At 39.9% G+C, this 27,665-nt stretch overlaps 1 protein-coding gene across 2 annotated transcripts in view; it reads right to left on the bottom strand.

Annotated features, from left to right (window-relative positions):
• The window catches only part of SCARB2 (scavenger receptor class B member 2), a 55,609-nt gene that overhangs the window by 4,782 nt on the left and 23,162 nt on the right, over nucleotides 1–27,665 (bottom strand). The window contains exons 3-10 of one of the 2 annotated variants that reach the window (XM_055297270.2): nucleotides 17,278–17,425; nucleotides 15,828–16,016; nucleotides 12,738–12,829; nucleotides 12,091–12,210; nucleotides 10,622–10,791; nucleotides 6,349–6,467; nucleotides 4,869–4,942; nucleotides 2,711–2,762 (exon numbers count right to left, since the gene is read on the bottom strand). In XM_055297270.2, coding sequence (XP_055153245.1) covers nucleotides 2,711–2,762; nucleotides 4,869–4,942; nucleotides 6,349–6,467; nucleotides 10,622–10,791; nucleotides 12,091–12,210; nucleotides 12,738–12,829; nucleotides 15,828–16,016; nucleotides 17,278–17,425 — 964 coding nt within the window. The remainder of the gene's footprint in view (nucleotides 1–2,710; nucleotides 2,763–4,868; nucleotides 4,943–6,348; nucleotides 6,468–10,621; nucleotides 10,792–12,090; nucleotides 12,211–12,737; nucleotides 12,830–15,827; nucleotides 16,017–17,277; nucleotides 17,426–27,665) is intronic. The other variant, XM_055297272.2, reaches the window with a different exon arrangement.

Genomic DNA, 27,665 nt, shown 5'->3' with positions numbered 1-27,665 from the left:
CAGAAGGGACATTTATTCATTAATATCTTGTCTTCTCCTGAAGACATTTTTTTTACTCTTAAAATAGATTGGAAAAAGGAGGTAAAATGTATTCAGAAATATTGAGACAGTATCATCTTTTGTTTTATGTCAGATAATTCCAATTCATCCTTAAAAATCCAGCTCAGCATCACTTCCTTCCAAAAGTTTTCTCTGGCTACCTCAGGCCTCGTCAAAGGCCTCCTCCCTAAGTTTCCATCTCACTCTCCACCTCCATCATTGTCCTTGCACTCTGCATTGTAACTGTTTGTCTTGCAATGACTGTGAAGTCCCTGAAGGCAAGACTTAACCTCAGTCACCTCCACACTGGGTATAGCACCCAGCACACAGTAGGTGCTTGATTAATGCTGGCTGATTAAATGAGTAAATAAATGAAACACTGCAAAAATGGTATGTGGAAAGTATAATTTCTTTCTTGGTTACATCTATAGTAATCAGGACCACAGTCCTCTACAGAAAGTGCTCAGCGAAGTTGTGGGCTAACTAGAATTCCAGAGACTGCTGATAGTAGGAAATGTACTAGAATAACACTTAGTGTATGCAGAGTAGAGGAATTACCACCTAGTGTAATGAGTGAGGTATCTGAAGAGCTTAATTCCATAGAAATTATGAGCAACAATTCTGGCCTAGTTTAGGCTTAATTTACATTGGAGGCCTGGCATAGTTGCACACGCCTGTAATCCTAACACTTTGGGAGGCCAAGGCAGGCAGACTGCTTGAGCTCAAAAGTTTGAGACTAGCAGTGGTGAAACCACCTCTCTACAAAAAATACAAAAATTAGCTGGGGCTGGGCATGGTGGCTATTGCCTGTAATCTTAGCACTTTGGGAGGCCGAGGTGGGCAGATCACTTGAGGTCATGAGTTTCAACATGGTGAAACCTCATCTCTGCCAAAAATACAAAAATTAGCCGGGGGTGGTGGCAGGCACCTGTAGTCCCAGCTACTTGGGAGGCTGAGGCACGAGAATTGCTTGAACCCAGGAGGCAGAGGTTGCAGTGAGCTGAGATTGGGCCACTGCACTCCAGCCTGGGTGACAGAGCGAGACTCCATCTCAGAAAAAAAAAAAAAATTAGCAGGGCATGGTGGCACACACCTGTAGTTCCAGCTACTTGGAAGGCAGAGGTGGGAGGATCACTTGAGCCCAGGAAGTCGAGGCTGCAGTGAACCGAAATTGCACCACTGTACAGGGTGAGAGTGAGACCTTGTCTCAAAAAAAAAAAAAAAAAAAAAAAAAAAAAGCATTTTTTTTTCATTGGACCGAGTCAGTGGATTGGGTTCTAAGACAGTTTTTCCAATAAGTGGATAGAGTTTCCTCCTCAGTAAAAAGGTGGTGTGGCAACAGTCTCCAAGGTCACTTCCAGACTTCCAGGTCTAATATTTTATTTTTCTAGAGAAGAGAATAATCACGCTCTTCCTAGGAGGCAGCAAAAATACAAGGTTCCACTCCACACACCTGGACTTAATCTAGTCTTTCACAAAAAAGCAAATTAGAAGTTGGGGGTGGAGGGACTTCAAATATGCCACTACTGAACAGAAGTTGGCAGAAAAGTGTCCTTCTTCATTTTCAAAAAGACCTACTTTCATGCCCCTGCCCACAAACAGGAGCATGGATGATCAGGAGCAATTGCAAAGAGATCCTATAAATTGGTAAATATTGCCTGAATTTTTCCTATGAAACGATAAAAACCTCATCTTAGAATTGTAATCACAAACCCTTAAAAGTTTGTAAATGTGAATACCAATATAATGCTAAATGAAGAAAAAAGATATAAAATTGTATCTATCGTATGATTTCAACTATGTAATATCAAGATCAGAAAATATCAGGAGTTGACATCTGAACTGCACCTGCCTCTGAGAGGGACTTTCAGTAATTTACTTTTTAAATCAATTTTTAAAAAAATTTCTAAGAGTTCTATAAAGAGCACATGTTTTATAAAATGTAAAACATTAGATTACCTTTTAAAGTTGTTATTGGAAAAAAATTGTACAACACATTGAGTAAAATAAAATAACAACAATATTATCAGGCTGACAGATTTTGTGAATAGTGATTTTAATTTTTCTTTTTGTTGCTAATCTCTGTTATTCAATATTCTACAAACAGCAAGTATTTTTAGGAAACAGAAAAATAATAAAAAGGAGAAGTTTGCCAATCAAGAATTTATTGAAGAAAAAAACCTGCGTTATTTTTTTTCCTCAAACTGGGTAGACGCAGGAGAAACTGAGGAGATATAACTACAGTAAACATGATATGTGATTCAGAAAAGAATTTATCACAGGTGTCTTAAACCAGCATGGTTTCAAAGAAGGGGGAGACAAAGGGCTAGCTGGCATCTATCTGAATGTGAGCTATTTCCCTGCTTCAACAATGTCTGCCAATGGCTCCTTTTACCTGTTTTTGTTTCCTACGTGAACAGCTCCCCAGAAGGGAGTTTTGCCCAAATAGTGTTCTTGAGAAGGAAAATATCTTTCCATCATTTCTCCAAATCAACTCTCAGACACAGGCAGATTCATGTGAACATTTAAGTGAAATTTTCTGAGGAATAACAGGTTTTAAAAGTCTTTTGCCCTTTTGTCATAACTTACACGTAACTACAACAGTAGACATCATAATGGATTTTTTTCTGAGTCTGAAAACACCCGTGGCTTCCTCCGTCTCAGGACTTACCTCATTGAGGTACATCACTGGGAAAACCATGGTTCTAATGTCTCCCGTTTCACTACAAAGACAAAGGATGAGATTGTTTCAGAAACAACCTCATCACAATGGCACACTTTCCCGGACAGACACATTTATATGAAGATTCTAGTACACGTATTTCTTAAATTACCCAGAATTTACTGATTTCTTAGTTATCTTTGCAAACATATACACCAAAAGTTAGATTCCAGTCTGTCTAGCAATTCCATGTGCTGTACTTTTATCAAAACACAAGATACTGAAGGCAGATTCCTTAAAATGATTACTATTCTCCTTAGAGTCATCAGGGAAGGCTCCAGTCAACAGAACAAAACTGTCACTCCTCAGAGTGTTTTGTAACTAGGCCACTGAAGTACTGTCTTTGCAACAAGAGCCAACTGAGCACGTACCATGTGCCAGCTCTGTGCTGGGTGTTTTTGGGATATTATCTCATTCAATTCCTACAGTAGTCACCTACAGTAGGTATTACTGTCCCAGGTTTACAAATGAGAAAATTATGACTCAGAGAGGCCTGGGATCACCACAAGTAAGTGATGGAGCCAGAAATGTAATTCCACTTTGATTCCAAGATTCCAGCTCTTAACTACTAAATTATACTGCCTCAGAAATAGATATACAGATAACAAAATGCATTCTTGTAAACCACCTACTTCTTAGAAAGAGCCATGACACCTGGTATTAAATCTGGCAAATTCAATGAGGTAAACAAGCCAAGTTTCACAGATAAATATATTATGCAGTTTTGCATCCTGTTTATTTCACTCAACATTATATCATAAGTTTCTCATACTAAAAAATTCCCATTGAAAAGTCTGAGCAGGAGATTGTACTTTGGAATCCAAATTAAGCTGCAGCATGGGGAAGTAAGGCTAGACTCAAGAGATTATAACTATACAAATGAGAGCTATGGCTGGCCCCAAGTGGGATCAGTGGGAACACAGAGAGAGGAAGAGACTCTGTCTCAAGTCTCTGAGCGATATAGTTTGGATACTTGTTCCCCCAAATCTCAGGGTGAAATGTAATCCCCAGTGTTGGAGGTGGGGCTTGGTGAGCAGTGACTGGATCATGGGGGTGGATTTCTCATCAATGGTTTAGCACCATTCCCTTTGTGCTGTCCTTGTGATAGTGAGTTATCATGAGATCTGGTATTTAAAAGTGTGTGGCGCCTCCCCTCCTCTCTCTCTTGCTCCTGCTCACCCCATGTGATGTGCCTTATTCCTGCTTCACCTTCTGTCATGAGCAAAAGCTCCCTGAGGCATCCCTAGAAACTGAGCAGATGCCAGCACCATGCTTCCTGTACAGCCTACAGAACTGTGAGCCAATTAAATCTCTTTATAAATTAACCAATCTCAGGTATTTCCTTTCCTTTGCCTCCCTCCCTCCCTCCCTTCCTTTTTTTTTTTTTTTCCTGAGACAGAGTCTTGCTCTGTTGCCAGACTGGACTGCAGTGGCACCATCTTGGCTCACTGCAACCTCCGACTCCCTGGTTCAAGCGATTCTCCTGCCTCAGCCTCCCGAATAGCTGGGATTACAGGCACCCACCACCATGCCCAGCTAATTTTTGTATTTTTAGTAGAGATAGGGTTTCACCATGTTGCCTAGGATGGTCTTGATCTCCTGACCTTGTGATCCACCCACCTTGGCCTCCCAAAGTGCTGGATTACAGGCATGAGCCACTGTGCCCAGCCAGGTATTTCTTTATAGCAACACAAGAACAGTCTAATACACCAAGAGAGTCAAGGTGCATGAGGGAAAGGCTTAGTGGAGTGGATAAAAGTTGACTAGATAGTAAGGCTAGATAGTAAGGCTTAGCCAAGTTACCTAAACGCTCTGCTTCTGTTTCCTCATCTGTAAAATGGGGATAATACAAGGTTATATGTGAATCCACATAAGGTGCTGAGAACAATACCTGATCCATGGGAAGCACTCTGTAAGTGTATGATTAAATAAAACAAGTAAATTCCAAGACCAAGGCACCCATGAAAATGCTGATCATGCCCCATCCCTGAAGTGCAGGGGTGAGCCGGCTTAGATGAAGTAGGCTGTACTCCTCCTGACATCAACCCCACCAGATAGGCAATGGAGCAAAACCGCTGTCTCCTCCATAGAAAGAAGCAAAACTTACACAAAGTCATCTAATTTTTTGACATAAATGTTGATTTGGAATCTCTTGGCTGCTTTTAGGATTATTCCAGTCAACTGCAAATCAGAGAAGTGAAAAGGAAACATTAGGATTTATTAAACTGCAAACAACTTTTTCAATAGAGCACCATTTCTGTGTAGTCCTCATAAACAAGGTGACCATTACCATGTGTGACAGGCAGAGTGAAAACAAGCAAAAGTGATCCCCAGAACAGAATGAGAACCATGGGTTGTATTAGGTGGCTGACAGACCAATGTGTCTCGAACATGAATATGAACGTAGGTCCTTGGGAATCCTGTTAAAATGCAGGCTCTGATTCAGTAGGCTGGCCATTTCTAACAAGCTCCCAGGATGCTGCCGCTCTGAATAGCACAGCCTTAGAAGGACTCCAACAGGAAGGAGGCCTAAAAGATAGCCTGTCAGGTCTGGATTTCCAGGCAGTTGTCCAGAGAGCTAAGAAGAGGGTGGTGGTCACTGCCAGAGAGTGGCATCCTAGTATAGGGCCCACCTAGCACAGCCATGGGGCACAGCTGCAGCACTTGTCATCCTTAGGCAGCTCCATCTTTGCATTAAGGTTATAAGACTGTGTTCATCCCTTGGTGACAAGCACTGCTAATAGTTTGGCTGATCCAAGGGAACTGATCAGCTGATGGTTAAGAGAGAAAAGGGAAAACCACACACGATCTTATTCAGCAGAGCATAAGATCACTGGTTTCTCAGATACAAATGCAATGTATGTAGGTAAGAGTGTGAAGTACCCATGAAATACTGTGCTAAAAGAATGTTCTTGCTTTTTTTTTTTATTGGTCCATAATGTTCAAATTCCAAAAATGAAGACATGGTTAGCATGGTTTTTGTTTTTCTCTTCTATGAATACAGGATTAAATGTGTATTATACACACACACACACACACACACACATACACACACATACACACATATATGTATGTCTCCTCTATGTATATCTGATACCTTTACAATTAATAATATAATAAACTCTCAACCTGTAGAAGGAAGTTTGCCAAAAGTGACTGAGGTTAATATACATATTCATATTTCAACCAAAATATTCCTGGCAGTGAGGAAGCAAAGGGACATCTTTAACCTTATTGATCTGTGTCCCAAGGGAGAGAAATAAATACATGTTGAGGTCCAAGGCTAGCATCAGAAGATTGACAGGGTTACAGGGGTACATCAGTAGTTTCCAATAACTGAGTTTTCACTGTTGCTTTTTGTTAAAGGCAGGTTTGCTCATATTTCTGCTATTCAATCCACAAAATTCAGCCTTCTAATTACAGGGCTATGAGACAATGCCTCCACCAGCACTGAGCTGAATTTCTCCCACTTGAATATGTATATGAAAGTAAGGATGTTTTTAAGGAAGGCTCAGGACTAAACTGGTGAACAATGTATAGACAGAATAAAACATATGCTCTTTTACCAGGAGGAAGCATGTACTCACAGGATTAATGTCCACAAATGTCTCATGGTCTTCCTTATTTGGGTGCATGCCTTCTATGGCAGAAACAAACCTCTCATCTGCTTGGTAAAAGTGTGGGAAAGACATAATGATGGGTGCACCTGCATTTAAAGGAAAACAGAAATGAATGATGCTGTTTTTAAAATCTAAGCTGAATATAAAAGTTCCTGGCCACAGCCTGGTTCCTAAAGAAAAACAAAAAAGCTACATATAAATTAACTTGGGCAGGCTAAAACACCATTCTTTACCTCCTAGTTCAGGATTTATACTTCATTTTCTGATATCTCATTTACCCCCAATTTTTTATCCCACATTATATATTGAAATTCAGGCTAAATTATTTATTCTTCAGCAAATATTTACTGAAGTTAAAGTATAAGTGCTTCATATACATTATTTTAATTAATGCTCCCAACAGCCCAGTAAAGTCAGAACTATTAGCCTCACTTTGCATTTGAAGAAAGTGAGGTTCATAGAAGTTACAAAATTTACCCAGGGACAGCTAGCCATCAGGCTATGAAGGCAGAATACTAAGTGAATGAAGAGTATTGTACCTCAAAGCACTAGTTTCAACTACAATTCTCTATCAATAAGTGGACTGTCTTTTTATTTCTTGTCCTTTTTAAAATTAAAAAAAAAATTGTGGTGGTTTTTTGTTTTGTTTTGTTTTTACCAAAGATAGGCACGATCTCAGCTCACTGCAGCCTCCGCCTGCCAGGTTCAAGCAATTCTCCTGCCTTAGCCTCCCAAGTAGCTGGGACTACAGGCACGCACCACCATACCCGGATAATTTTTTTGTATTTTTAGTAGAGACAGCATTTCGCCATGTTGGCCAGGCTGGTCTCAAACTCCTTACCTCAAGTGATCTGCCCGCCTCAGCCTCCCAAAGTGCTGAGATTACAGGCTTGAGCCACCACACCTGGCCTATATAATTTTTTAAGAGTTAGCCTGGTTGTGCTATACACCCAGCCTCTAACCAGATCACAAAGATTCTGGGTTTTTTTCCTTTCTTATTCATTTTAAGAACCAAATAAGTGCTTATGTAAATTAAAAATATATATGTATATATATATATATATATAACCAAATAGGGAAACAAGTTACTAAAAGGAAACCTATTCTAGATCTGGCTATTGAAAAGAAGAGAGGGACCCAATAATTGCTGCCAGGGAAATACATTTTTGGAGAAAGGAGCTTGTCGGCAAGTTATTTAAATTTGCTTACATATCCACCAGCCCATGGCTTAAGGAACACATGACTCATCTCTCACATGCACACGCATTTTGCTGTTTACTGCTGAATAGTTCCATAAAGGCACGACTTCCTTCTTTGTGACCTATAATGACCTCGAAAATGTATTTTTTAAATCCGTTGAGGGCTTAATAAGGGCTCCTGTCCTGAGTGTTTTATATATATTATTTCTAACTCTCACACAACCTCAAGAAGCTATAACCACCTCCATTTTATTAATGAGAAAACTGATGTCTGGAACCCTCCTTAATAAACTTTGGCCAATTTACCAATAAATAGAATATGACTCAAACCCAGATCTGCCTGACTCCAGAACACTCACTCATCCTGCTATCCAAAATGTTTCCCTGGAGAATTCAAAACACTGGAGGATAATCCTGGAGAGTTTCACTTCAGTCCAAATTCGGGAATACGTAAGAGGGAAGAGGAAAAGGATTGTAGCAAAAAGTTTAAATGTGTAAAGTAGAATATTTCTGTTGATTCTGGCATCAGCTTCTTGAGGAAACAGAATTTAATAAAAACAGCAAGAGAAAATATATCTACATTTTTGCTTTGAGCCAGATGCACACCAGACGAGGGGGCAGGGACACTGTTTCAGGACTACTACCAGTAAGGCAATGGGGGAGATCACAACCAGGAACTTGTTCCCATTCACCTTTGGTCTTTATCTCCAGGTAAAGGGTACCATGTTCCCTTGCACAATGGTCCCCAAATACCTACACGCCATCTTTATGGAAATCAGCTGGAGTACTTGTTAAAAGTGTAGATTCTGGGGCCCTGGTATATCCAACATGGGACCCTGGGACATACATGTGTGTGTGCACCATGCGTGTGTGTGCACGCTTGCACACGTGTGTGTATACCTATATATATACTATATACATATATAAAGATATAGTAAATATATATATGCAAATATATGCATATTTATATAACTATTATATAAAATTTGTTAATATACTCATATTAACAAATATATTAACTTATACATACATAAATATATATATACATGTGGCTGTTAAAACTAGTCAAGATGAAAAATACTTTTGTCAGTTGTATATATATGTATATATACACATATATATGATATACGTATATATATGTATATACATATATGTATATACACACAATTTTTTATATATATATAATTTTTTTTTTGAGACCAGGTCTCACTCTGTTGCCCAGGCTGGAGTGCAATGTTGCAATTATAGCTCACTGCAGTCTTGAATTCCTATGCTCCAGCCTCAGCCTCCTGGTATCTGGAACTATAGGTGTATGCTACTATGCCCAGCTAATTTTTAAATTTTTTGTTCAGATGGGGTCTCCCTGTTGCCCAAGCAGGTCTAAATTCCTGGCCTCAAGTGAGCCTCCTGCTTCAGCCTCCTAAAGTGTTAGGATTACAAGCATGATCCACCATGCCTCACCAATAAATTTTTAATAACTCTCCAGATAATTCTGAAGTAAAGCCGGGTGTGGGAGTCACTGCCCTGTCAGACAAGGATCAGGAGGTATACTGCTGACTTCAGACTTATTCCAAAATGATATCTTATTCTTTTTTTTTCTTTTTTAAAAGATAGAGTCCCGCTATGTTGCCCAGGCTAGAATCAAACTGGGCTCAAGCGACCCTCCCACCATAGCCTCCCGAGTAGCTGGGTCTACAGGCACATACCACCATGCCAGGCCTGAAAGGAGGTTTTAAAATGAGTTAGATAAGGGAGCAAAAGTGAGCACATTACTTTATTCAGGAGAAAGGGACTACACAGAGAGCTCTCCAGAGAAATTTTAAAGGAATTATAGCCCAAGAGGGAATCACAGGGCAAATATGAGAAGACCCTGAGTTCCGCCAGGGATCTGCTCAGAGGGAGGAGTCGCATCAAAATCATGTTCCCTCTCTGAGCCCTAGTTTCCCCAATTATAAAAACAGGCCGCTGAATGTCTACTATCTAGTAAGTTCATTGTGAATAATTCTGCAACATGTGGCTGTTAAAACTACTCTTCAAGATGAAGAAAATAGTTTTGTCAGTTATGCCACTGATAATTCTGCCTCATTCGTGGAAAGGAGCAGAGTAGCTCTGACATTAAGAAACACTGGGACATTTGTGTCAGGGTTTAAAACTAACTCTGCTTCAAAATCACTGAGAATCTTTGCCATGATACGTACTTTCTTAAAACTGAGTTGTCCACTTTTTCTTTTAGCTTTTTTTTTTTTTTTTTTTTTTTTTTGGCGGGGAGGTGCAGAATCACTCTGTTGCCCAGGCTGGAGTGCAGTAGCACAATCATAGCACACTGCAACCTCGAACTCCTGGGCTCAAGCAATCTCCCTGCCTCAGCCTCCTGAGCAGCTGTGACTACAAGTGTGTGCTGCCACACCCAGCTAATTTTTTAATTTTTTTTTTAGAGACAGGTTCTTGCTATGTTGCCCAGGCTGATCTTAATCAGCAATCCTCGTACCTCGGCCTCTCAAAGTGCTGGGAATACAAGCATGAGCCACCGTGCTGAGCCTTAGCATTGTTTTGAACATGAAATCAGTTAATGTTTTGCATGCATTAACTACATGTAAATATGTAAAGCACTTAGGACAGCGACTGGCATACATCAGGTGCTTGGTAAACATGAGCTATTATTACTGTTAAGACTTCTAAACCACTGTCCAGAAAAAAACACACAACATGGCATTCTAGAAATAAAAAGCATCACAGAAAAGCCAATAATTTTTTTTACCATTCAATAGCCATGTTATGAAACATCATTCTTGAAAGAAACTGATCTTTCTAGTGGGCTGACAATATATTCTTTTTTGTTTTGTTTTTTAGAGACAGGGGTCTCGCTATGTTGCCCAGGATGGACTTGAGAACTCCTGGGCTCAAGTGATCATCCCACCTCAGCATCCTTAGTAGCTGGGACTGTAGGTGTGCGCCACTATGCCCAGCTACATATTCTTTGTTGAACTCCAATCCTTCTGCATTCTTGACACCCCTATCATGTCCCCTCTCTGAGTTCTTACCATTCTTGCAGATGCTGACATTCAGAACTCCTGAGCCCAGGCAGTTTCCTTCAGGTATACAGAAGCCGGCATTGTCTGATGTATTGGCTAATATTTCTGCAGGAACTCTATACCGAAAGGCAGGCAGTCCCTGTACACTCTCATAGTCACTGAAAGTAATATACACTGACCTGTTAGGATGTAAGAATAAAAAGTGAACGTGGACTCTGGTCAGTGTAATCTGCCCCAAATCCGCAAGTTAGCAACAGTTCTCAGGTACAACATGGCCAAAAGCTCATAGGGTAAGTAGAAAAGAATGTTTGGAAGGCATTCTGTCAACTCAACGTGTAATAAAGCAGAAGATGAATTGTAGGGAAGCCAGGGCATGGCAGAGCCAAAGCTAAGTAGAACAGACAGCGATGGCCGTGGCCTTGTAGGGTCTTAGGCACTTGAAAAGTGTCACATTGGACAGATACTTCATTAGAATATACACTTTGATACTCACTCACCCCCCACAAAAAAAATCAGATTCCATATTTTGCCCCAGTCATTTATTTAAATGGAGTTCAACATAATTCTACCTTTCATTCTTACTGATTTCAAACATAGTCCCATGTAATATGACCACTGCTTACACTGCATAGTGCCTAACCACTTTGATGTACAGTCACCACTGAGCCTTCAGCCCTTCCTTTGAAGGCTGGCCAGAATAGCCTTCTGGGCCTCACTTTTTCATCTCTAAACCAGAGCTGTTGATAAATCTCTCGCAAGGTTGTGAATAACATAGGTGGTTTCACTGCACAAACCAAACCACCCCTACAGCATTTTTTAATGAAAAATTTTAGGCACCAGAAAGAGATAAAATACTCTAACAAATACCTTTGTATCCGCCACTTAGACAAATAAAAATTATATTATGGATATAACTGAACCTGTCTACATAATGCTCTTGATTCCATTCCTTCTCTGCCTCCCCTGAGGAAACCACTCTCCTGAAATATGGACAATAGTATCTTTTATTTGGCTTCCATGTAGAGACTACCTATTGACTGGAAGTAGACCAGGTCAGTTTATGCTTGACAGAGCATATCACAGTAACTAAGAGCCAATACTTAATATTGGTTACTGTGTGATAGGCCCTGGCCTAAGTATTTTACTAATACTAACTCATTTGTCCTCATAACAACCTCTAACATAGTTAACAATTTCTCTTTGTTTTACAAATGAGGAAAGTGAGGTACAGAGTGGTTAAGTAATTTACCCAAGGTCACACAGCTATAAGTGGTAGAGCCAAGACTCAAACCAACAGTCAGGAGTCTGTGCTGTGAACCAGTACACTATACTATCTCGATGTGCCATAAGCATTTATCATTGATTATGCATAAATATCCATGCATAATAAGTATGTCTGCATATATTCCTCATGCTTTTGGTGGTCTTGCAGTGAAAGACCTTATTTTTAAAAAAGAATTTATCTTTAAAGCTTTTACCTGCAAAAATCAGATGGGAAGACATAAAGGATCTCATCTTTGGTTATTAGTGGGTGAAAAGAATCTCCATCTGTTCCATTAATCATGTTGCATTTGTCTGTTATCCACCAGTCAAGTGACCTATAATTGATAAGCACAAGAAAGAGTAAAGATGATCACATTTGAGTTTAGATTCTCTTAAATGGTCAGGACTTTGCAAGATTTAACTGGAGCTGTCTATCCACAGTATCTTATTCACACACAGACACAACAGTGTTAATTAGATCAAGGGGGAGAAAAAGTAGGTCCCTGGCCCAAATCAGTTTTCATAGAGGCAATGGCCAAATAGCCCAAAACATGTGGTGGTTTGAAAAGTATTTGTGCTGTAGCTACTACACATCACTCAATGACTACTAAGCAAGAGTGGGACTTTTCACTGGCCTGTAATTCATGCCTGGCCATGATAAATCTACAAATCACTAATATTTAATTTGTAAGATGTTTTACCACCATCTTGAAATGTAGAATAATAATTACAAGACTATTTACCTGTTTTTATATTTTTCATCCAAAAAAGGCTAAACACATTTTTTAAGCAATGTAGAAGTAGATATGTAGTTTAAATGAAAACTGAAAAAATAATTCCACCGATAAATCATTAGACTTACGTTTTCCCATTCCATTCCACAATCTTTGTAAAGTTAAGGTAATTGTCTTCTCCAGTTAGAAAAACATAGTCTCCATCATTAGTCCCATTTTTCTGAAAATATGTGAATATGATCATTTAAAGTAACTGTGATAATTTTATGACAGCTTGGCTAGGCTATGGTGCCCAGTTGTTTGGTCAAACACTAGCCCAGATGGTGCAGTGAGGGTATTTTGTAGGTGTGATTAATATCTACAATCAGTTAACTTTAAGGGAGGTTACCCTCAATAATGAGTGGCTGGGCCCCATCCAATCTGTTCAAAGCCTTACAAGCAAAAACAGAGGTTTCCTAGAGGAGGAATTCTCCTCAAGACTGCAACATCGAAATTCTGCCTGGATTTCCAGGTTGCAGCCCACCCTACAGATTTCAAACTCAAGACCACATCATCAACTTTTACCTGAGTTTCCAGCTGCTGGCCTGCCCTGTGGATTTCAGACTTACCAGCTCCCATAATCACATAAGCCAATTCCATAATATAAATTTCTCTCTCCCTCTTTCTCATCTCTATCTATACACCCTCTTGATTCAGTTTCTCTGGCAACCCTAACTGATACAGTAACTAAAAAATTTAATCTTCATCAAACTGTCCTACTAGGGCCTAACTGCTACACAAGACTGAACCAGGACCAGAGAATAGTGACTATTTTGCTAAATACTATATTAACCATATTATTATTTTATGGTTTTAAAAAGTAGGATCTCAATTTTAAAATGGGCAAAGGATTTGAAGAGACATTTCCCAAAAGAAAATATACTAATGGCCAGAGAGCACATAAAAACATGTTCATCATCATTAGTCATTAGGGAAATGCAAATCAAAACCACAGTGAGATACCACTTCACACCCACTAGGAGGGCAATTAAAAAAAAAAAGAAAAATAGTATGCGTTGGTGAGGATGTGGATAAATTGGAACCTTTATACATTGCTAGCAAGAATATAAAAATGTTGCAGTCACTGCAGAAAACAGTTTGTCAGTTCTTAAAAAAGTTAAACAGAATTCATAGGACTCCAAAATTCCACACCTATGTATACACTCAAGAGAATTCCACTTCAAGGTATATATCCAATGTTCATATAAAAGCCTGTATGAACAAATATTCATAGCAGCACTTCTAATAATAGCCAAGAAGAAACAACCCAAATGTCCATCAACTGATAAATGGATAAGCAAAATGTGGTATATCTACACAACGGAATATTCCTCAGTTATAAAAAGGAATGGAACACTGATACATGCTACAACATAGATGAACCCTGATGACATTATACTAAATTTAAAAAGCAGACACAGAAGGGCATATATTATATGATTCCATTTATATGAGATGTCCAGAATATGCAAATTCATAGAGCCAGAAAGTAGATTAGTGGTTGCCAGGGCCTAGGAGAGTAACACAGGAATAGGAGTGACTGCTAAGAGAGTATGCAGTTTCTTTTTTGGGATAATGAAAATGTTCTGGAATTAGCAGTAATGGTTGCACAACCTTGTGACTATACTAAGGACTACTGAATTGTACATTTTAAAATGGTAAATTTTATAGTAAGTGAATTATTTCTCAATAATAACAAATTTAAAAGCCTAAGTCCAGGACCAAGACCAGTTATACCAGAATAGCTACACTGGAAGAAGGTGGTATTAATATAGCCCTATTTTCAATTAAGGTTCTTCAATTGTATATTCTCTCCAAATTATACTTCTAAGGGCACATACAGATACTATACATTCCTAAAATTCTTTATTTGGGCATGTAGCTATGATTTCTCAGAAACAGCATAGGTAGTAGCTCCTCTATAATAATAGGAGTGAACAATTGTTGAGTGTAATATTCCTGGCTCTGGTCTAAAATTTTTGCATGAATCATCTCATGAAATCCTCACAACCACATAAGATAGTGTGGCTATCAGTCTGGTGAATTCAATGATGTAAAAACAAAATAGCGAGTTATATAATGCAAATTATCTGAGAAACAGTGAGATATTAGCAACAAGATCTACTTGGCTGATGGACTGAAGCCACTGGGACCAAAAGGGCCTCGAGGGAACCTTTGCATAGTATCTCTCAGTAGGAAGCTCTCCTGAAATTATTTCTAGAAGGGAGGTTCAGTCAGGGCTTGACAGGAAATCTGTGCTTCCTCTGGTCCTATGAAGCTGTGTTCGTTCCTCTGAGACAGGACCCTCTAGCAAACTCCTGTCTGGTCTGCTTCTCCAGAATGATGCATTCAGAGTTGGTGAGGCCCTACTTTTAGGACTCCTGTCTCTCACACATACAATTTTTTAAAACTTGCTCACAATTCTATTTTAACAATTTCTAAGTTTTGTATAACCTTGAAGGCCCAGGGACACAATTATTGCTGTTTGCCATAAAAACTGGAATGCTACAGGATTACATGAAGAGGGTAAGACTCTTGAACAGGCAGAACCAGAAAACAGCTACAAATTTAAAGCTGAGGAGACTCATCACAATCCCAGAGCACACCCCTAATCTAATCCTCTTCCTGGGGTTATTTTATCTTTTACCAACTTCCCAACTATCCACTGCACTCCAGGGTGTTTGTTTTTGTTTTTGTTTTTTTGTTTGTTTGGTTTTTTTTTTTTTGGTTTTTTTAGATGGAGTCTTGCTCTGTCACCCAGGCTGGAGTAGAGTGGTGTGATTTCAGCTCACTGCAACCTCTGCCTCCCGGGTTCATGCAACTTACCTGCCTCAGTCTCCTGAGTAGGTGAGATTACAGGTGTACATCACCACACCTGGCTAATTTTTGTATTTTTAGTAGAGACAGAGTTTTGCCATGTCAGCCAGGCTGGTCTCAAAGTCTTAACCTCAAGTGATCCACCCACTTCGGTCTCCCAAAGTCCTGGGATTACAGGCATTAGCCACCGCACCCGGCCTCAAGTTTTTTTTCTTTCCAAAAAACACTCCATTTTTCACATACTCTACAAGATATCTTAACTCTAGGCAATTTCTAGAAGAAACTCAAAGTTAATCTGGCTTGGGGTGCCCCAACCCACTGTCAGCTAAAAAAAGAGGTTCTGAAAAGAAAAATCTACTTACCTCATAGAATAGGCCAAAATAGGGAGAGATATCAGGCCTGAAAACATGGATAAGGGACAAGATTTCATCTTTGTAGCCCCAGAGCAATTCATCAACTGTGTGAGTCACAAAGAGCTTCTGCTGATAGGCTTTCAACATGGCCTCGATGATCTCCCTGAGGAAGTGGACCTGGGACCACTCTATGACAGTCTGCGGAGCAGAGGTATATTAAGACAGCAGCATCCCCTCCAAAGCACCTCCATCCACTCTCTCCTACCACTCCTTAGCAAAGGGGGTTGGAAATATAAATGTAAAGGTTGAGATTAAATAACTGAAAAATCAGGCAGTGAGCTCCTTTCTGGCTGCATATGGAAGACAAAGCCTCTTCTCTGTCCTTTCTCAGTACTGCATTTTGTAAGTGTAATATTTACGAAGAGACCATTTGCAGGCTCTGAGTTATCCAGACACCACAAAAGGAGAAAAGCTCTTATAAACATGTCGGCATCTTTGGCCACAAGGTGGCGCTACCTTCCTCCTGAGCAGGGCCAGAGGCTCATTATAAACCCGACCTACACCCCTGGGACTAGGCAGCAGGGACCTCATACTGTCTAGGTCCTGGGTCCATCATCAGTGTCCAGCTGCATATGGAGCGGTCACCTAGGGGTTAGGGTGGGAGAGTCGGCAGGGGTTGGTGTAGGTGAATTAGAATGTTTACTGGGCCAGCCCAGGCACGCTGGTTCACGCCTGGAGTCCCTGGCCGACACAGGAGAATCCCTGGAGCCCAGGAGGAAGAAGCTTCAGTGAGCTGTGATGGAGCCACTGATTGCATTCCAGCCTGGGCAACAGAGCAAGACCCTGTCTCAAAAAAAATTAATAATAAATAAATAAATTTAATTTTAAAAAAAAGAAAGTCTCATGGGTCTTAGTATAGAATAGATGTAGAATATGTGTCGTTATTAGGTAGAATTACCATTATAAACAGAGCCCACTGAAATCACAGTAGGCTGTACTCAACAGCCCAGTCTATTGATTTCTGGTGTCAATTTATGAATTTTGAGAATATAAAATCCAACATAAAAATCTGAAGTAAGAAATGGTATACAAATTTCATTGCTAGAATTTCTGAATGAAAACATGGGGCAAATAAACATTTTGAAAATTATTAGCTACCAAAAAATCCTAGGGGCATATTTATTTGCACAATTGCTAATCCTGAACACCCAGGAAGAAATTATGAAAACAAATCCTAAAATCTGAATTTTGTCATCATTTGAAAAGACCTTATTTGATAAATCTTAGAAAAAAGTCCAAGATGTACTTTAAAGAAAAGAAGAAAAAAGTATTTTTCTTTTTATATATGTATATTTCAATATAAGTTAATGGCTCCTAAATGTAAAATCATAAAGAGCATTAACTTAGCTTTTTCCTTTCTTCCAAAATCCAAATTAATGGTATTAAAATGCCTACTTACCAATACAGGAATATTTAATGTTCTAATTAAGTCAATTTTAGGGTCTCCAACAGATTGATCTCGTTCAAAAACATAGGCCTTGTTGCTAACAGCAGATATTGTTGTTCCATTATCTCCAAATTGAATATTTGCTTTGTTTCTGAGTTCCCTAAAAGAAAGAAAAGGGTTTTATCTGAAAATAGGCACCACTTTAATAAGCAAGACTTTTCCTTTCTTTCAGCATCCAAGTTATATTTTCAATATAACATTCCCAATATAACATTATATAGAGACTGCAGCTACTAAGCCTCAAAAAGCTGGAGACTGAAGCTATAACATGGGAAGGAAACAAGGCCTAGGATAGAGTCTTCTCAAAAACTTTGTTTTCCTTCTTTTCTTGCCTGATTAGGGAGGTGCAACAGTCGAGGGTCACCTTGACCGGGAATCAAAGTCAATGAACTCTCTCCTGGGTTACGGTTTGGTCCTGAAGTATTTTCAAAATTTTCAGTTTGGTTCATAGATTTAGTTTGAATTTCAATTTGTTTACCAATGCCTTTTTGTTTCTAAATTGAATTAAATTGAAATTTTATTTAAAAAAATAATGCCCAAGGCTTAGTAAATTATAGGAGTTCACTCCTGTTTCTTTTTTTGAGATAGGGTCTCGCTCTGTTGCCCAGGCTGGAGTGCAGTGGCATGACTACAGCTCACTGCAGCCTCAGCCTCCTGGGCTCAAACAATACTTCCACCTCAGCCTCCCAAATAGCTAGAAGTACAGGAGCATGCCACAACACCCAGCTAATTGCCTTATTTTTTTGTAGAGATGAGGTCTTACTATGTTACCCAGGCTGGTCTTGAACTCCTGGACTCAAGTGATCCTCCTGCCTCGACCTTGCAAAATGCTAGGATTATGGGCATGAGCCACCACACCCGGTCTCTGTTTCTGATATACAGCACAGTTTGGTTCAAGTTAGTGCCCCCAAATAAAGCATTAGAAAGTTCTTAGAAAGCACCTGGTGCCAGGGCTGGGCCTAGAGTCAGTGTGAGTGATTTAAGAGGTGCCGAAACAAGTAGTAATCAAGATAAATATTTTAATGCACTATTTATTAAAACCAAAATTTATGCCAAAAACTTATGATGAACAAAATGTTAAATAAAAACAGGATCTGATCTTTTGTTCATCAAATGCCTCACACTAGCCCTAGCCCTGCCTGGTACATAGTAGGTGTTCAATAAATTCCAGTGACTTTTGTTTCTTTCCCTTTGCTTATCTTTCCTTCTTCCTAAACCAGCTAGGGTTATTATGTCTGACATGGTAGCCACTAGTCACATGTGACCACTGAGCACTTAAACTGTGGCTAACTGGAATTGAGATTTGCTGTAAGTGTAAAATACATACAGAATTTCAAAAACAGTGCCAACTTTTTTTTTGAGACGGAGTCTCGCTCTGTCGCCCAGGCTGGAGTGCAGTGGCGCAATCTCGGCTCACTGCAAGCTCCGCCTCCCGGGTTCACGCCATTCTCCTGCCTCAGCCTCTCCGAGTAGCTGGGACTACAGGCGCCCGCCACCACGCCCGGCTAATTTTTTGTATTTTTAGTAGAGACGGGGTTTCACCGTGGTCTCGATCTGCTGACCTCGTGATCCGCCTGCCTCGGCCTCCCAAAGTGCTGGGATTACAAGCGTGAGCCACCGCGCCCGGCCTCCTTTTTTAATATTGATTACATATTGCAATGATGCTATTTCAGTTATAATGGGTAAAATTAAAATATATTATCAAAATTAATTTTACCTGTTTCCTTCTACTTTTTAAAAAATGTGGCTACTAGAAAATCTTAAAATCTTAAATTACACATGTGGTTCATGTAATATTTCTATTGAACAGAACTAATTTAAGAGCACAGGTTAGGAAGCCATTGGCAGGCTGGGCTACCCACACCTCCTCTGAGGCCTTTCCCAACCACGGCAGCACAGGGATTTTTCTCACCCACCTGTGGATGTCCGTACATGTCTTTAGCATTCAATTATAAACTTCTGAGTGACATCATTTAGATTGTGAAAGAATTATCATGTAGCCTCAGGTAGACTGCAAGCAAGCCGAAGGCTGAAACTTGTATGTAAAAATGCTTCTCAGTGATGATGGATGTCCCAGTAAACTCATCATAAGTTGAAACAATTGTAAGTTGAAAGTTAGTTTTTGATTCAACAACTTAGTATCTTTCCAATTTACGATGGGTTTATCTGGATATAACTCTATCGTCATTGGAGGGGCATGCCGAATACATACCACTTTCACACCATCGTGAAGTCAAAAAATCATTTAAGTTGAACCATCATGAGTCAAGGACCATCTATATATTATATCTCTTTATACCTCTTAAATCCCTTCTTTAAAATAAAAACAGATGAGAAAATAAACAAATGCATTCATATAGATGCATAAAAATAGATGAGTCTTTGTATCTTCTCCAGTAGAAAAAACAAACCATTTTTTTCTGTGCTCTCACATACTGTAACAATTTACACAGAAGACTTCTGAGACTTCTGGTCACCAAGAAGTGTGTGGCGTTTTCTCTCCACCAATAATTCTGCAGTGTCCTCCAATTCAATTCAATTCTGATACTTTCTACTTGGACATAGCATCAGATTCTACAGGCTGAGACTGCCTTCCACTTCCTATGCCAATCAAAAGCCTCAGGCTGTTTTACCTGTGCTTCCAAACTAATGGCTATAAATTGGGGTTCCCATCCCCCCGTGCTTGGGCTCAATTAATTTGCTAGAGCAGCTCAGAGTACTCAGGGAAACACTTACATTTTATTATAAAGGATATTACAAAGTACACAGATGAAGAGATGCACTGGGCAAGGTGTAGGGGAAGGAGCTCAGAACTTCCATGCCCTCCGCAGGCTCGCTACTCTCCAGGAGTTTGGCTCTCTGGAAACTCTCCAAATTCAGTCCTTTTGGTTTTTTATGGAAGCTACATTACATAGGCATGATTGATTAAATCACTGGCCATTTGTGATCAACCCAACTTTCAGCCCCTCTCCCTCCTGGGAGGTTGGGGGGTGGGGCTGAAAGTCCAAACCCTCTAATCCTGTCCTCTTCTTTCAGGACTAGCTCCCATCCAGGAGCCATAGAGGCTGCCAGTCATCAGTCAACTCACTAGCATACAAAAAGACACTTATCACTTAGGAGATTCCAAGGATTTTAGGAGCTGTATGCCAGGAAATGGAGGGAGACTAAATATATATTTCATCATATCACATGTCTATATCCTATACTCTGTCAAATATATGGAAGGAAGCATACTTCATATCACATATACACATATCACACATCATATCACACTAAGCACCAAGCTATGCCCACTAATCCTATAAATATCTGACACTTGCATAGCTCTTCAAAGAGTTTAACCCACATTATTTTATTTTATTTTATTTTATTTAATCCTTACAAGACTATAGTACAAATACAGCATGTAGTATTGCCCCACTTCACAGTTGGGGACACAGAACACAGGCAGAAGAGTGAGAACTTGATCCCAAGTCTTTCTCATTAGCACAAGGTGCTCCTCCCTCTGTATGAGACAACACCTCCTAACAGGTACCTAAGAAACACCTGTAGCATGAAACCAGCTAATGCCTCTAACAAATGCCTCTAACCAAAGCCAAATCTAAATGATAAATTACACGCCCTTCCAGTTTACAGAGGAATATATTAAAAAATTTGATAGACACTTCCGTGTTAAAACACTTATACAGCTTGAAGTTCGGTGTTTGCAGTGGACTTTTCATTTGTTAGACAACCATTCCGCTTTCTTCTGGTAATAGCCCTGATTTCCTTTCCTCTCTTTATTGTACAGCTGTGTAAGACCATCAGTCAAGGGTGCTATGGGACCCGAGCTCAACCAATTCCTTTCCTCTGGCCTCTGAATTCTAAGCACAGTGCCTCAAGATAGAAAACACAGTAAAACAGCCAGGCATGGTGACATGTACCTGTAGTGTCAGCTACTTGGGTGGCTAAGGTGGGAGGATGGCTTGAGCCCAGGAGTTTGACGTTACAGTGAGCTATGATTGTGCCACTGCATTCCAGCATGGGCAACAGAGCAAGGCCTTGTCTCTACCAAAAAAAAATTTTTTTTAATTTAAAAACAAGAAAACTCAGTAAAAGGATTCCTCCCGGTGGCAGACACATGATGTGATGATCAATACACTCTCGTGACCTGGATCTGTAAAGTTGCCCTGCATCCTGCTTTTGTCTTCCAAGCTGCTTTCCTTGATTCTGTTAACCTACTTTATAGCCTTCAAATAGATTCCCCTTTTACTTAAATTAGCCAGAGGTAGTTTATTTTGCGTATAACCAAAGACCCTTCACTTAGAAATCATTAACTATGCCTTTTTATAGATAAGGATATGTAGATTCAGGACCAATCAAAAGTGTCAGGGCCAGGTTTAGAATCCCCGTGACCTCACCTCTCATCCAGGGTATTCCTTGATTTTACACAGAGGTTAATTCACAGTAATTTATTGGAATATGGAGGAGGAGAGGAAATTTCAAAGCCAAACTTTTGTGTAAGCCAAGGCTGGTGCCTGCAGAGAGGGGCATATTGATCAGTTACTGTCCTACAAGATCAAAGAAGACCAAAGGAACTTTCAGAAATACAAACAAGAGTTTGAAAAAACAAAACAAAAACAACAAAAAACAAAGCAAGTTTTTGGCCTAGGCAATTAATCAAGGAACTATACTTAAAAGTGCCCGGCATGGTCCCTGGTATTTAGTAGATGCTAATGAATCTCAGACTATAGTGTAACATTTGTGAATTACTATGATGGTCCTTGTCATTAAGAAAAGGTTCAGTTATGCTCCATGAACTATTTAATCAGGTAGGAAAATTCATGGTTGGTTTTAGAAATAATTTTGGAAACAATAGACTGAGATAAGGAGTGGAAATCAAAAGGAATAATTTTAATTAGGTGGAAAATTAACATCTGTATATCTAATTCCTCAGAATTACAAATTTGATAAATTGGATGCGTATAATACTATCATAGAATCGTTATCTTTCAGTCATATTGGTTCCTTCATTCACCTAATCCTCTGTTGAGAATTACTCTTAAGAAGTGATTGAGCATACACTGGACACAAACTAGATTGAGATCTGGCTGGCAGGGCTGACATTCAACCCTGGTTTCATCTTACTCACTGCTTCTGTGCCTCAGTTTCCTCATCTGTAAAATGGAGTAATAATATACTCACCTTGTAGGGTTGTTGTGAGAATGAAATCCACATAAATCCAGTTGGAACACTACCTGGCACACCTGCTGCTTAGGAGGGATTAGCTACTGATACCATGTGCAACGGCTTGTGCTAAGCTCTTGAGATGGTGCGACATTAAGTCCTGGTTCTGGTCCTCCAAGAATCCACAGTAGAGCATGGGAGACTGCCTTCAGAGGCCACCTCCTTCACAGTAAATGCACTGTGGGCATACAGAGGAGGGAGGGATGGTGACTGGAAGGGGACTCCTGCAAAAGACACTTTTGCTTGATTCTGGAAAGAGTGGGCTTCTGCAGGTGGGAGGGTGGAGGGGGTGTTCCAACAGAGGCAGCAGCGGGGCAAGGGTGAGCAGCAAGCATGAAAGCACTTCCCATGTGGGGAGTGAGAAAGCTGTGGTCCTGGAGGAGGAGGACACACTTTAAAAGACCATCACAGATCCAGGTGAGGCTGGGGTGATGAACACATCAACGTGAAAGGAGTACTGAAGTCCTAGGGTGATCACGGAGAAGAGTGAAAGCAAGGGGAGCCAGCCAAAGGCACAGGCTGAGAAGCCTCTACCCTTAACTTTGAGTATGCTGCCCACTCAGGTAACTGAAGGCGGCAACCTCTAGATACAAAGCAGGATACTGAGAAGAAGTGGTAAGAGCAGGGTCGGGAGAAGACTCACCCGCTTGTTGACAGTGTGCAAGAAACAGTTTCACTCCTTAAGATGGAAACATCTCCCTGGTCTCCCTGTCCCCAGGTAGTGACCCATAGGGTCATGCAGGCAATTCACCTAATGTACCACGTGCATTTAAAACTCACACATACCTGGTCACAATCTTTTGTGCATGATAAGATGGTGTGAGAGATCTTTTTCTATTTTTTTTTTACTTCTGAGCAGTTTAAGGATTTTTTTTTCAAAATCTGTTTCTATTTTGGCAAAACAAATACAGTTTTAGCTACCAATCTAAAAACACTATCAGAGAAAAGCGAGGCAAGTTTAGAAAAAAGGAGAAAGCATTCTCCTATAATAATGGAAACAATGATCATGGTGTTCCTAAATTTTTTATTGTCTCTTTATGTTAAAAAAATTTTTTATACAGCTTGGCTCAGAGACGGTTAAAGAACTAAAGGGTTAATAGGACAGAATTAGACAGTATAAACAAAATTCCTGCCTTTGCGAAACTGCAAGGAAGACACTTAGATCCTGAAGAAATTAAATGTGGAAAAATAGAACTATAAGAAAATCGACTTGAACATCAAACCATTGAAGGGAGTAAGACTTTTAAAGCTCAGACATGATAGAAATGTTGAAAAAGAATAGACTTGACTACAACACATTTTAAAAATTAACAAGGCAAACAATGGAAAAACAGTTGCCCCAAATGAAACATAAAAGGTTCACAGAGTGGCATGAACACTCCAGAACCCAGATAAACAAATGGACAAAGGACAAGAACTAAAAGTGTGGAAACACAACTGGCTGGCAAACCTGAGGAGAACATTCAACCCATGAGGTAACCAGAGGAGAAAATGAAAATGGATCTACATGTTCAGGAAAGCAACAGTTAAGTGCTGTAATACATTTACTCTATTAAATATAATCATCATTAAAATTCACTTGTATGAAGACCAAAATATAACATTGAAAAATCCTACGCTATAACATTAGATGAATAAAAAACATGTATATTTTGTATATGTACATGCATATGTACATAGTATGATAACCATCTAAAACTCATTCATAGAAAAATGGCCAAGAAGATATCCACTAAAATGTTAGTTAGCACTGGTTATTTTTGAGACAGTGAAGCCATGGACAGTAGTTTTTGTTCAAAACTTTACTGCATATTCAAGTTGATCTTTAGTGATTATATATATGGGACACATATATATGTGTAATTTTTATAATATAAAATATAGTTTACACTATTAAAGATAATGCTGTATATATTATATATGTTGATTATATTTGAAAATCCAGTATTACTTGATATCAATGAATAATAAAATAACTTAAGATATAGCCCTTACATCTTTTTAAATAATACAAGCCTAAAAAAGAAATGAATAATACAAACAGCAAAACTAAGAAACCCCAAAATAAGATATTTCACGGGATACTGTAAATTTAGCAAATACTTCTTAGAAATAAGAAAATTAATTAGAAGTGCCCTTAGACAAATTGTTTTCTTTTTTAATTCTTGAAATGTTAAATGGTAGGCAAAATAGAAAAAGGTATCTGACAAGACAAAAAATAAACCTCAAAAAGGCTGCAGAAGCCATGGGATACCACGACTTTGATACAAATTTTATACAAATATGTCCCTGAGCAAAAGGATCATGAGGCCAATGAGCCTTGTATTCACAGACCCATTCCAGGGCTGCTCAATCTGCAGCTTTACAAAAATGTAAATAATACACTCCATTCCTTAAACCAGACTGACTGGCTGTTATCAACATTTGGAACACCCATCATCTTTTTCCAAAAGCATTACTATTCTGAACTCCCCAATATGTGAAAGGCTTGGGAAATGTGCCACTGTAAATCCTGTGTCAGATGAGTTAGGCCCTCCACAGCCTTGCTTGGCTCTTCCCCATCTCAGAGGTTTCCCACCACCACACCAACCCATACTAACTGGCGAAAAGGGCTACATGCCCTCCCCTCCCTTTGCCCCAGGCCCCCTGGAATACAATTGACGGAGTCAGCTGACTCAGTTGGGAGAAAACACTGGAGCAGGAGCTAGTGGAATGTTCTGTCTTATCCAGCTTAAACAACAGCATCATAAAGCCACAAGTGACAGAAATCAAATCCAGTGAATGACTGCAAAAGGCACACTGTAGAGACTAGCAGGCCCCATAGAGGGTTTGGACAGCTCCCTAAAAACCCACGTTTTTCTACAAATCCCAGATCTCACGACCCACTCAGCCCTGTCAGGAGCTCTTAGCAGCCTGCACTGCACATGTGCATATTCCTCACAAAGCCATTCATTTTCAGGGCCTGATTCCCCTTTCTTGAACCTATCCTTGGGTTTCCTGAACTAAGTCCTATGGTTCTGGCTATTAGGTGGGTGCAAAAGTAACTGCGTTTTTTGTCATTACTTTTAAATACTTTTTAATAATTGTGTCCTATAGTGTTAAACAGTTTTTCCACATGTGTCCTATGAATTTAAACCACAATTGAAGATGTTTAATTCATGTATTCCACAAATATTCATTAAATAGTAGACAGAGACGAAAGGACTTGGTCACTGCACCCCATGGAGCTTCCAGTACACTGGGAAGAAAGACAGATACCTAAGCCAATTATTAAAATGCACTTAGTCACTGTCATAATGGATGCACATATTTATTAGACTGTTCTCACGCTGCTAATAAGGACATACCTGAGACTGAGTCATTTATAAAGGAAAGAGGTTTAGTTGACTCACAGCTCAGCATGGCTGGGGAGGCCTCAGGAAACTTACAATCATGGCAGAAGGGGACACAAACATGTCTTTTTTCACATGGCAGCAGCAAAGAGAAGTGCCCAGCAAAAGGGTTTTTGTTTGTTGTTGTTGTTGTTTGAGACAAAGTCTTGCTCTGTTGCCCAGGGTGGCATTTGGTGGCATGATCTCGGCTCATTGCAACCTCTGCCTCCCGGGTTCAAGTGATTCTCTTGCCTCAGCCGGTGTGTGCCACCACACCCAGCTAATTTTTTTTTTTTTTTTTTGTAATTTTTAGTAGAGACAGGGTTTCACTATGTTGGCCACGCTGGTCTTAAACTCCTGACCTCAAGTGATCTGCCTGCCTTGACCTCCCAAAGCGCTGGGAATATAGGCATGAGCTACTGCACCTGGCCAAAGGGGGTTTTTTAAAAAGTCCCTTATAAAACCATCAGATCTCGTGAGAACTAACTCACTATCAAGAGAACAGCATGAGGGTAACTGCCCCCATGATTAAGTTACCTCCCACTGGGTCCCTCCCATGACATGTGGGGATTATGGGAACTACCATTGAAGCTGAGATTTGGCTGGTGGGGACACAGCCAAACCATATCAACATACCACTTTACAATTGCTATAAAGTGGTATACTTGACTCTTTTTTTTTTTTTTTTTTTTTTTGAGATGGGCGTCTTATTCTGTTACCCAGGCTGGAGTGCAGTGGTGCAATCTCAGCTCACTGCAACCTCCACCTCCCAGGCTCAAGCGATGCTCCCACCTCAGCCTCCCAAGTAGCTGGGGCCACAGGCACATGCCACCACGCCTGGCTAATTTTTTTTATTTTTGTTAAAGACGGGGTTTTGCCATGTTGCCCAGGCTGGTCTCAAACTCCTGAGCTCAAGTGATCTGCCCGCCTCAACCCCCCAAAGTGCTGGGATTATAGGTGTGAGACACTGTGCCCAGTCTACTTGACATTTTAAATAAGATGTAACAGGGTGAGAGTATCCCAAGTCAGGCAGGTCTCAGGAGGAGACAGCATTTGCACTAAGTAAGATGTGAAGGTCAAGAGAGGTAGTGCTGAGGAATTCATTCTTGACTGAAGCAACAGCATGAATACTGGCAATGTAGTGTGTCTGAAGAGTTTATAAATCATGGGCGTGGCCAAGCGTGGTGGCTCATGCCTATAATCCCAGTACTTTGGGGGGCCAAGGCGGGTGGATCACTTGAGATCAGGAGTTTGAGACCAGCCTGGTCAACATGGTGAAACCTTGTCTCTACTAAAAATACAAAAAATTAGCCAGGCGTGGTGGTCACGCCTGTAATCCCAGCTACGGGGGAGGCTGAGGCAGAAGAATCACTTGAACCTGGGAGACAAAGGTTGCAGTGAGCCAAGATCGCGCCACTACACTCCAGCCTGGGAGACAGAATAAGACTCTGTCTCAAAAAAAAAAAAAAAAATCATGGGAGTATGGTTGGAATTATGCTGTCTAATAGGGTAGCCACTAGCCACATGTGGCTATTGCACATTCAAAATGTGGCTAGTCTGAAATGAAATGTTCTATAGGTGTAAAATGCACACAGGATTTCAAAGACAGGATAAAAAAAGATTGTAAAGTATCTCATTAATAATTCTAAATATTGGTGACATGTTGGAATGACACTATTTTGGATAGTTTGCAGAGTCTCCATCACATCTTAAGGAATTTCATTTAAAAATAACAACAACAAC

This window comes from Symphalangus syndactylus, chromosome 10 (genome assembly GCF_028878055.3).
Source record: "Symphalangus syndactylus isolate Jambi chromosome 10, NHGRI_mSymSyn1-v2.1_pri, whole genome shotgun sequence".
In the NCBI taxonomy this organism is placed as follows: Eukaryota; Metazoa; Chordata; class Mammalia; order Primates; family Hylobatidae; genus Symphalangus; species Symphalangus syndactylus.
Note: the sequence above shows the minus strand (reverse complement) of the source record. Positions and strands in the feature narration are given on the sequence as shown.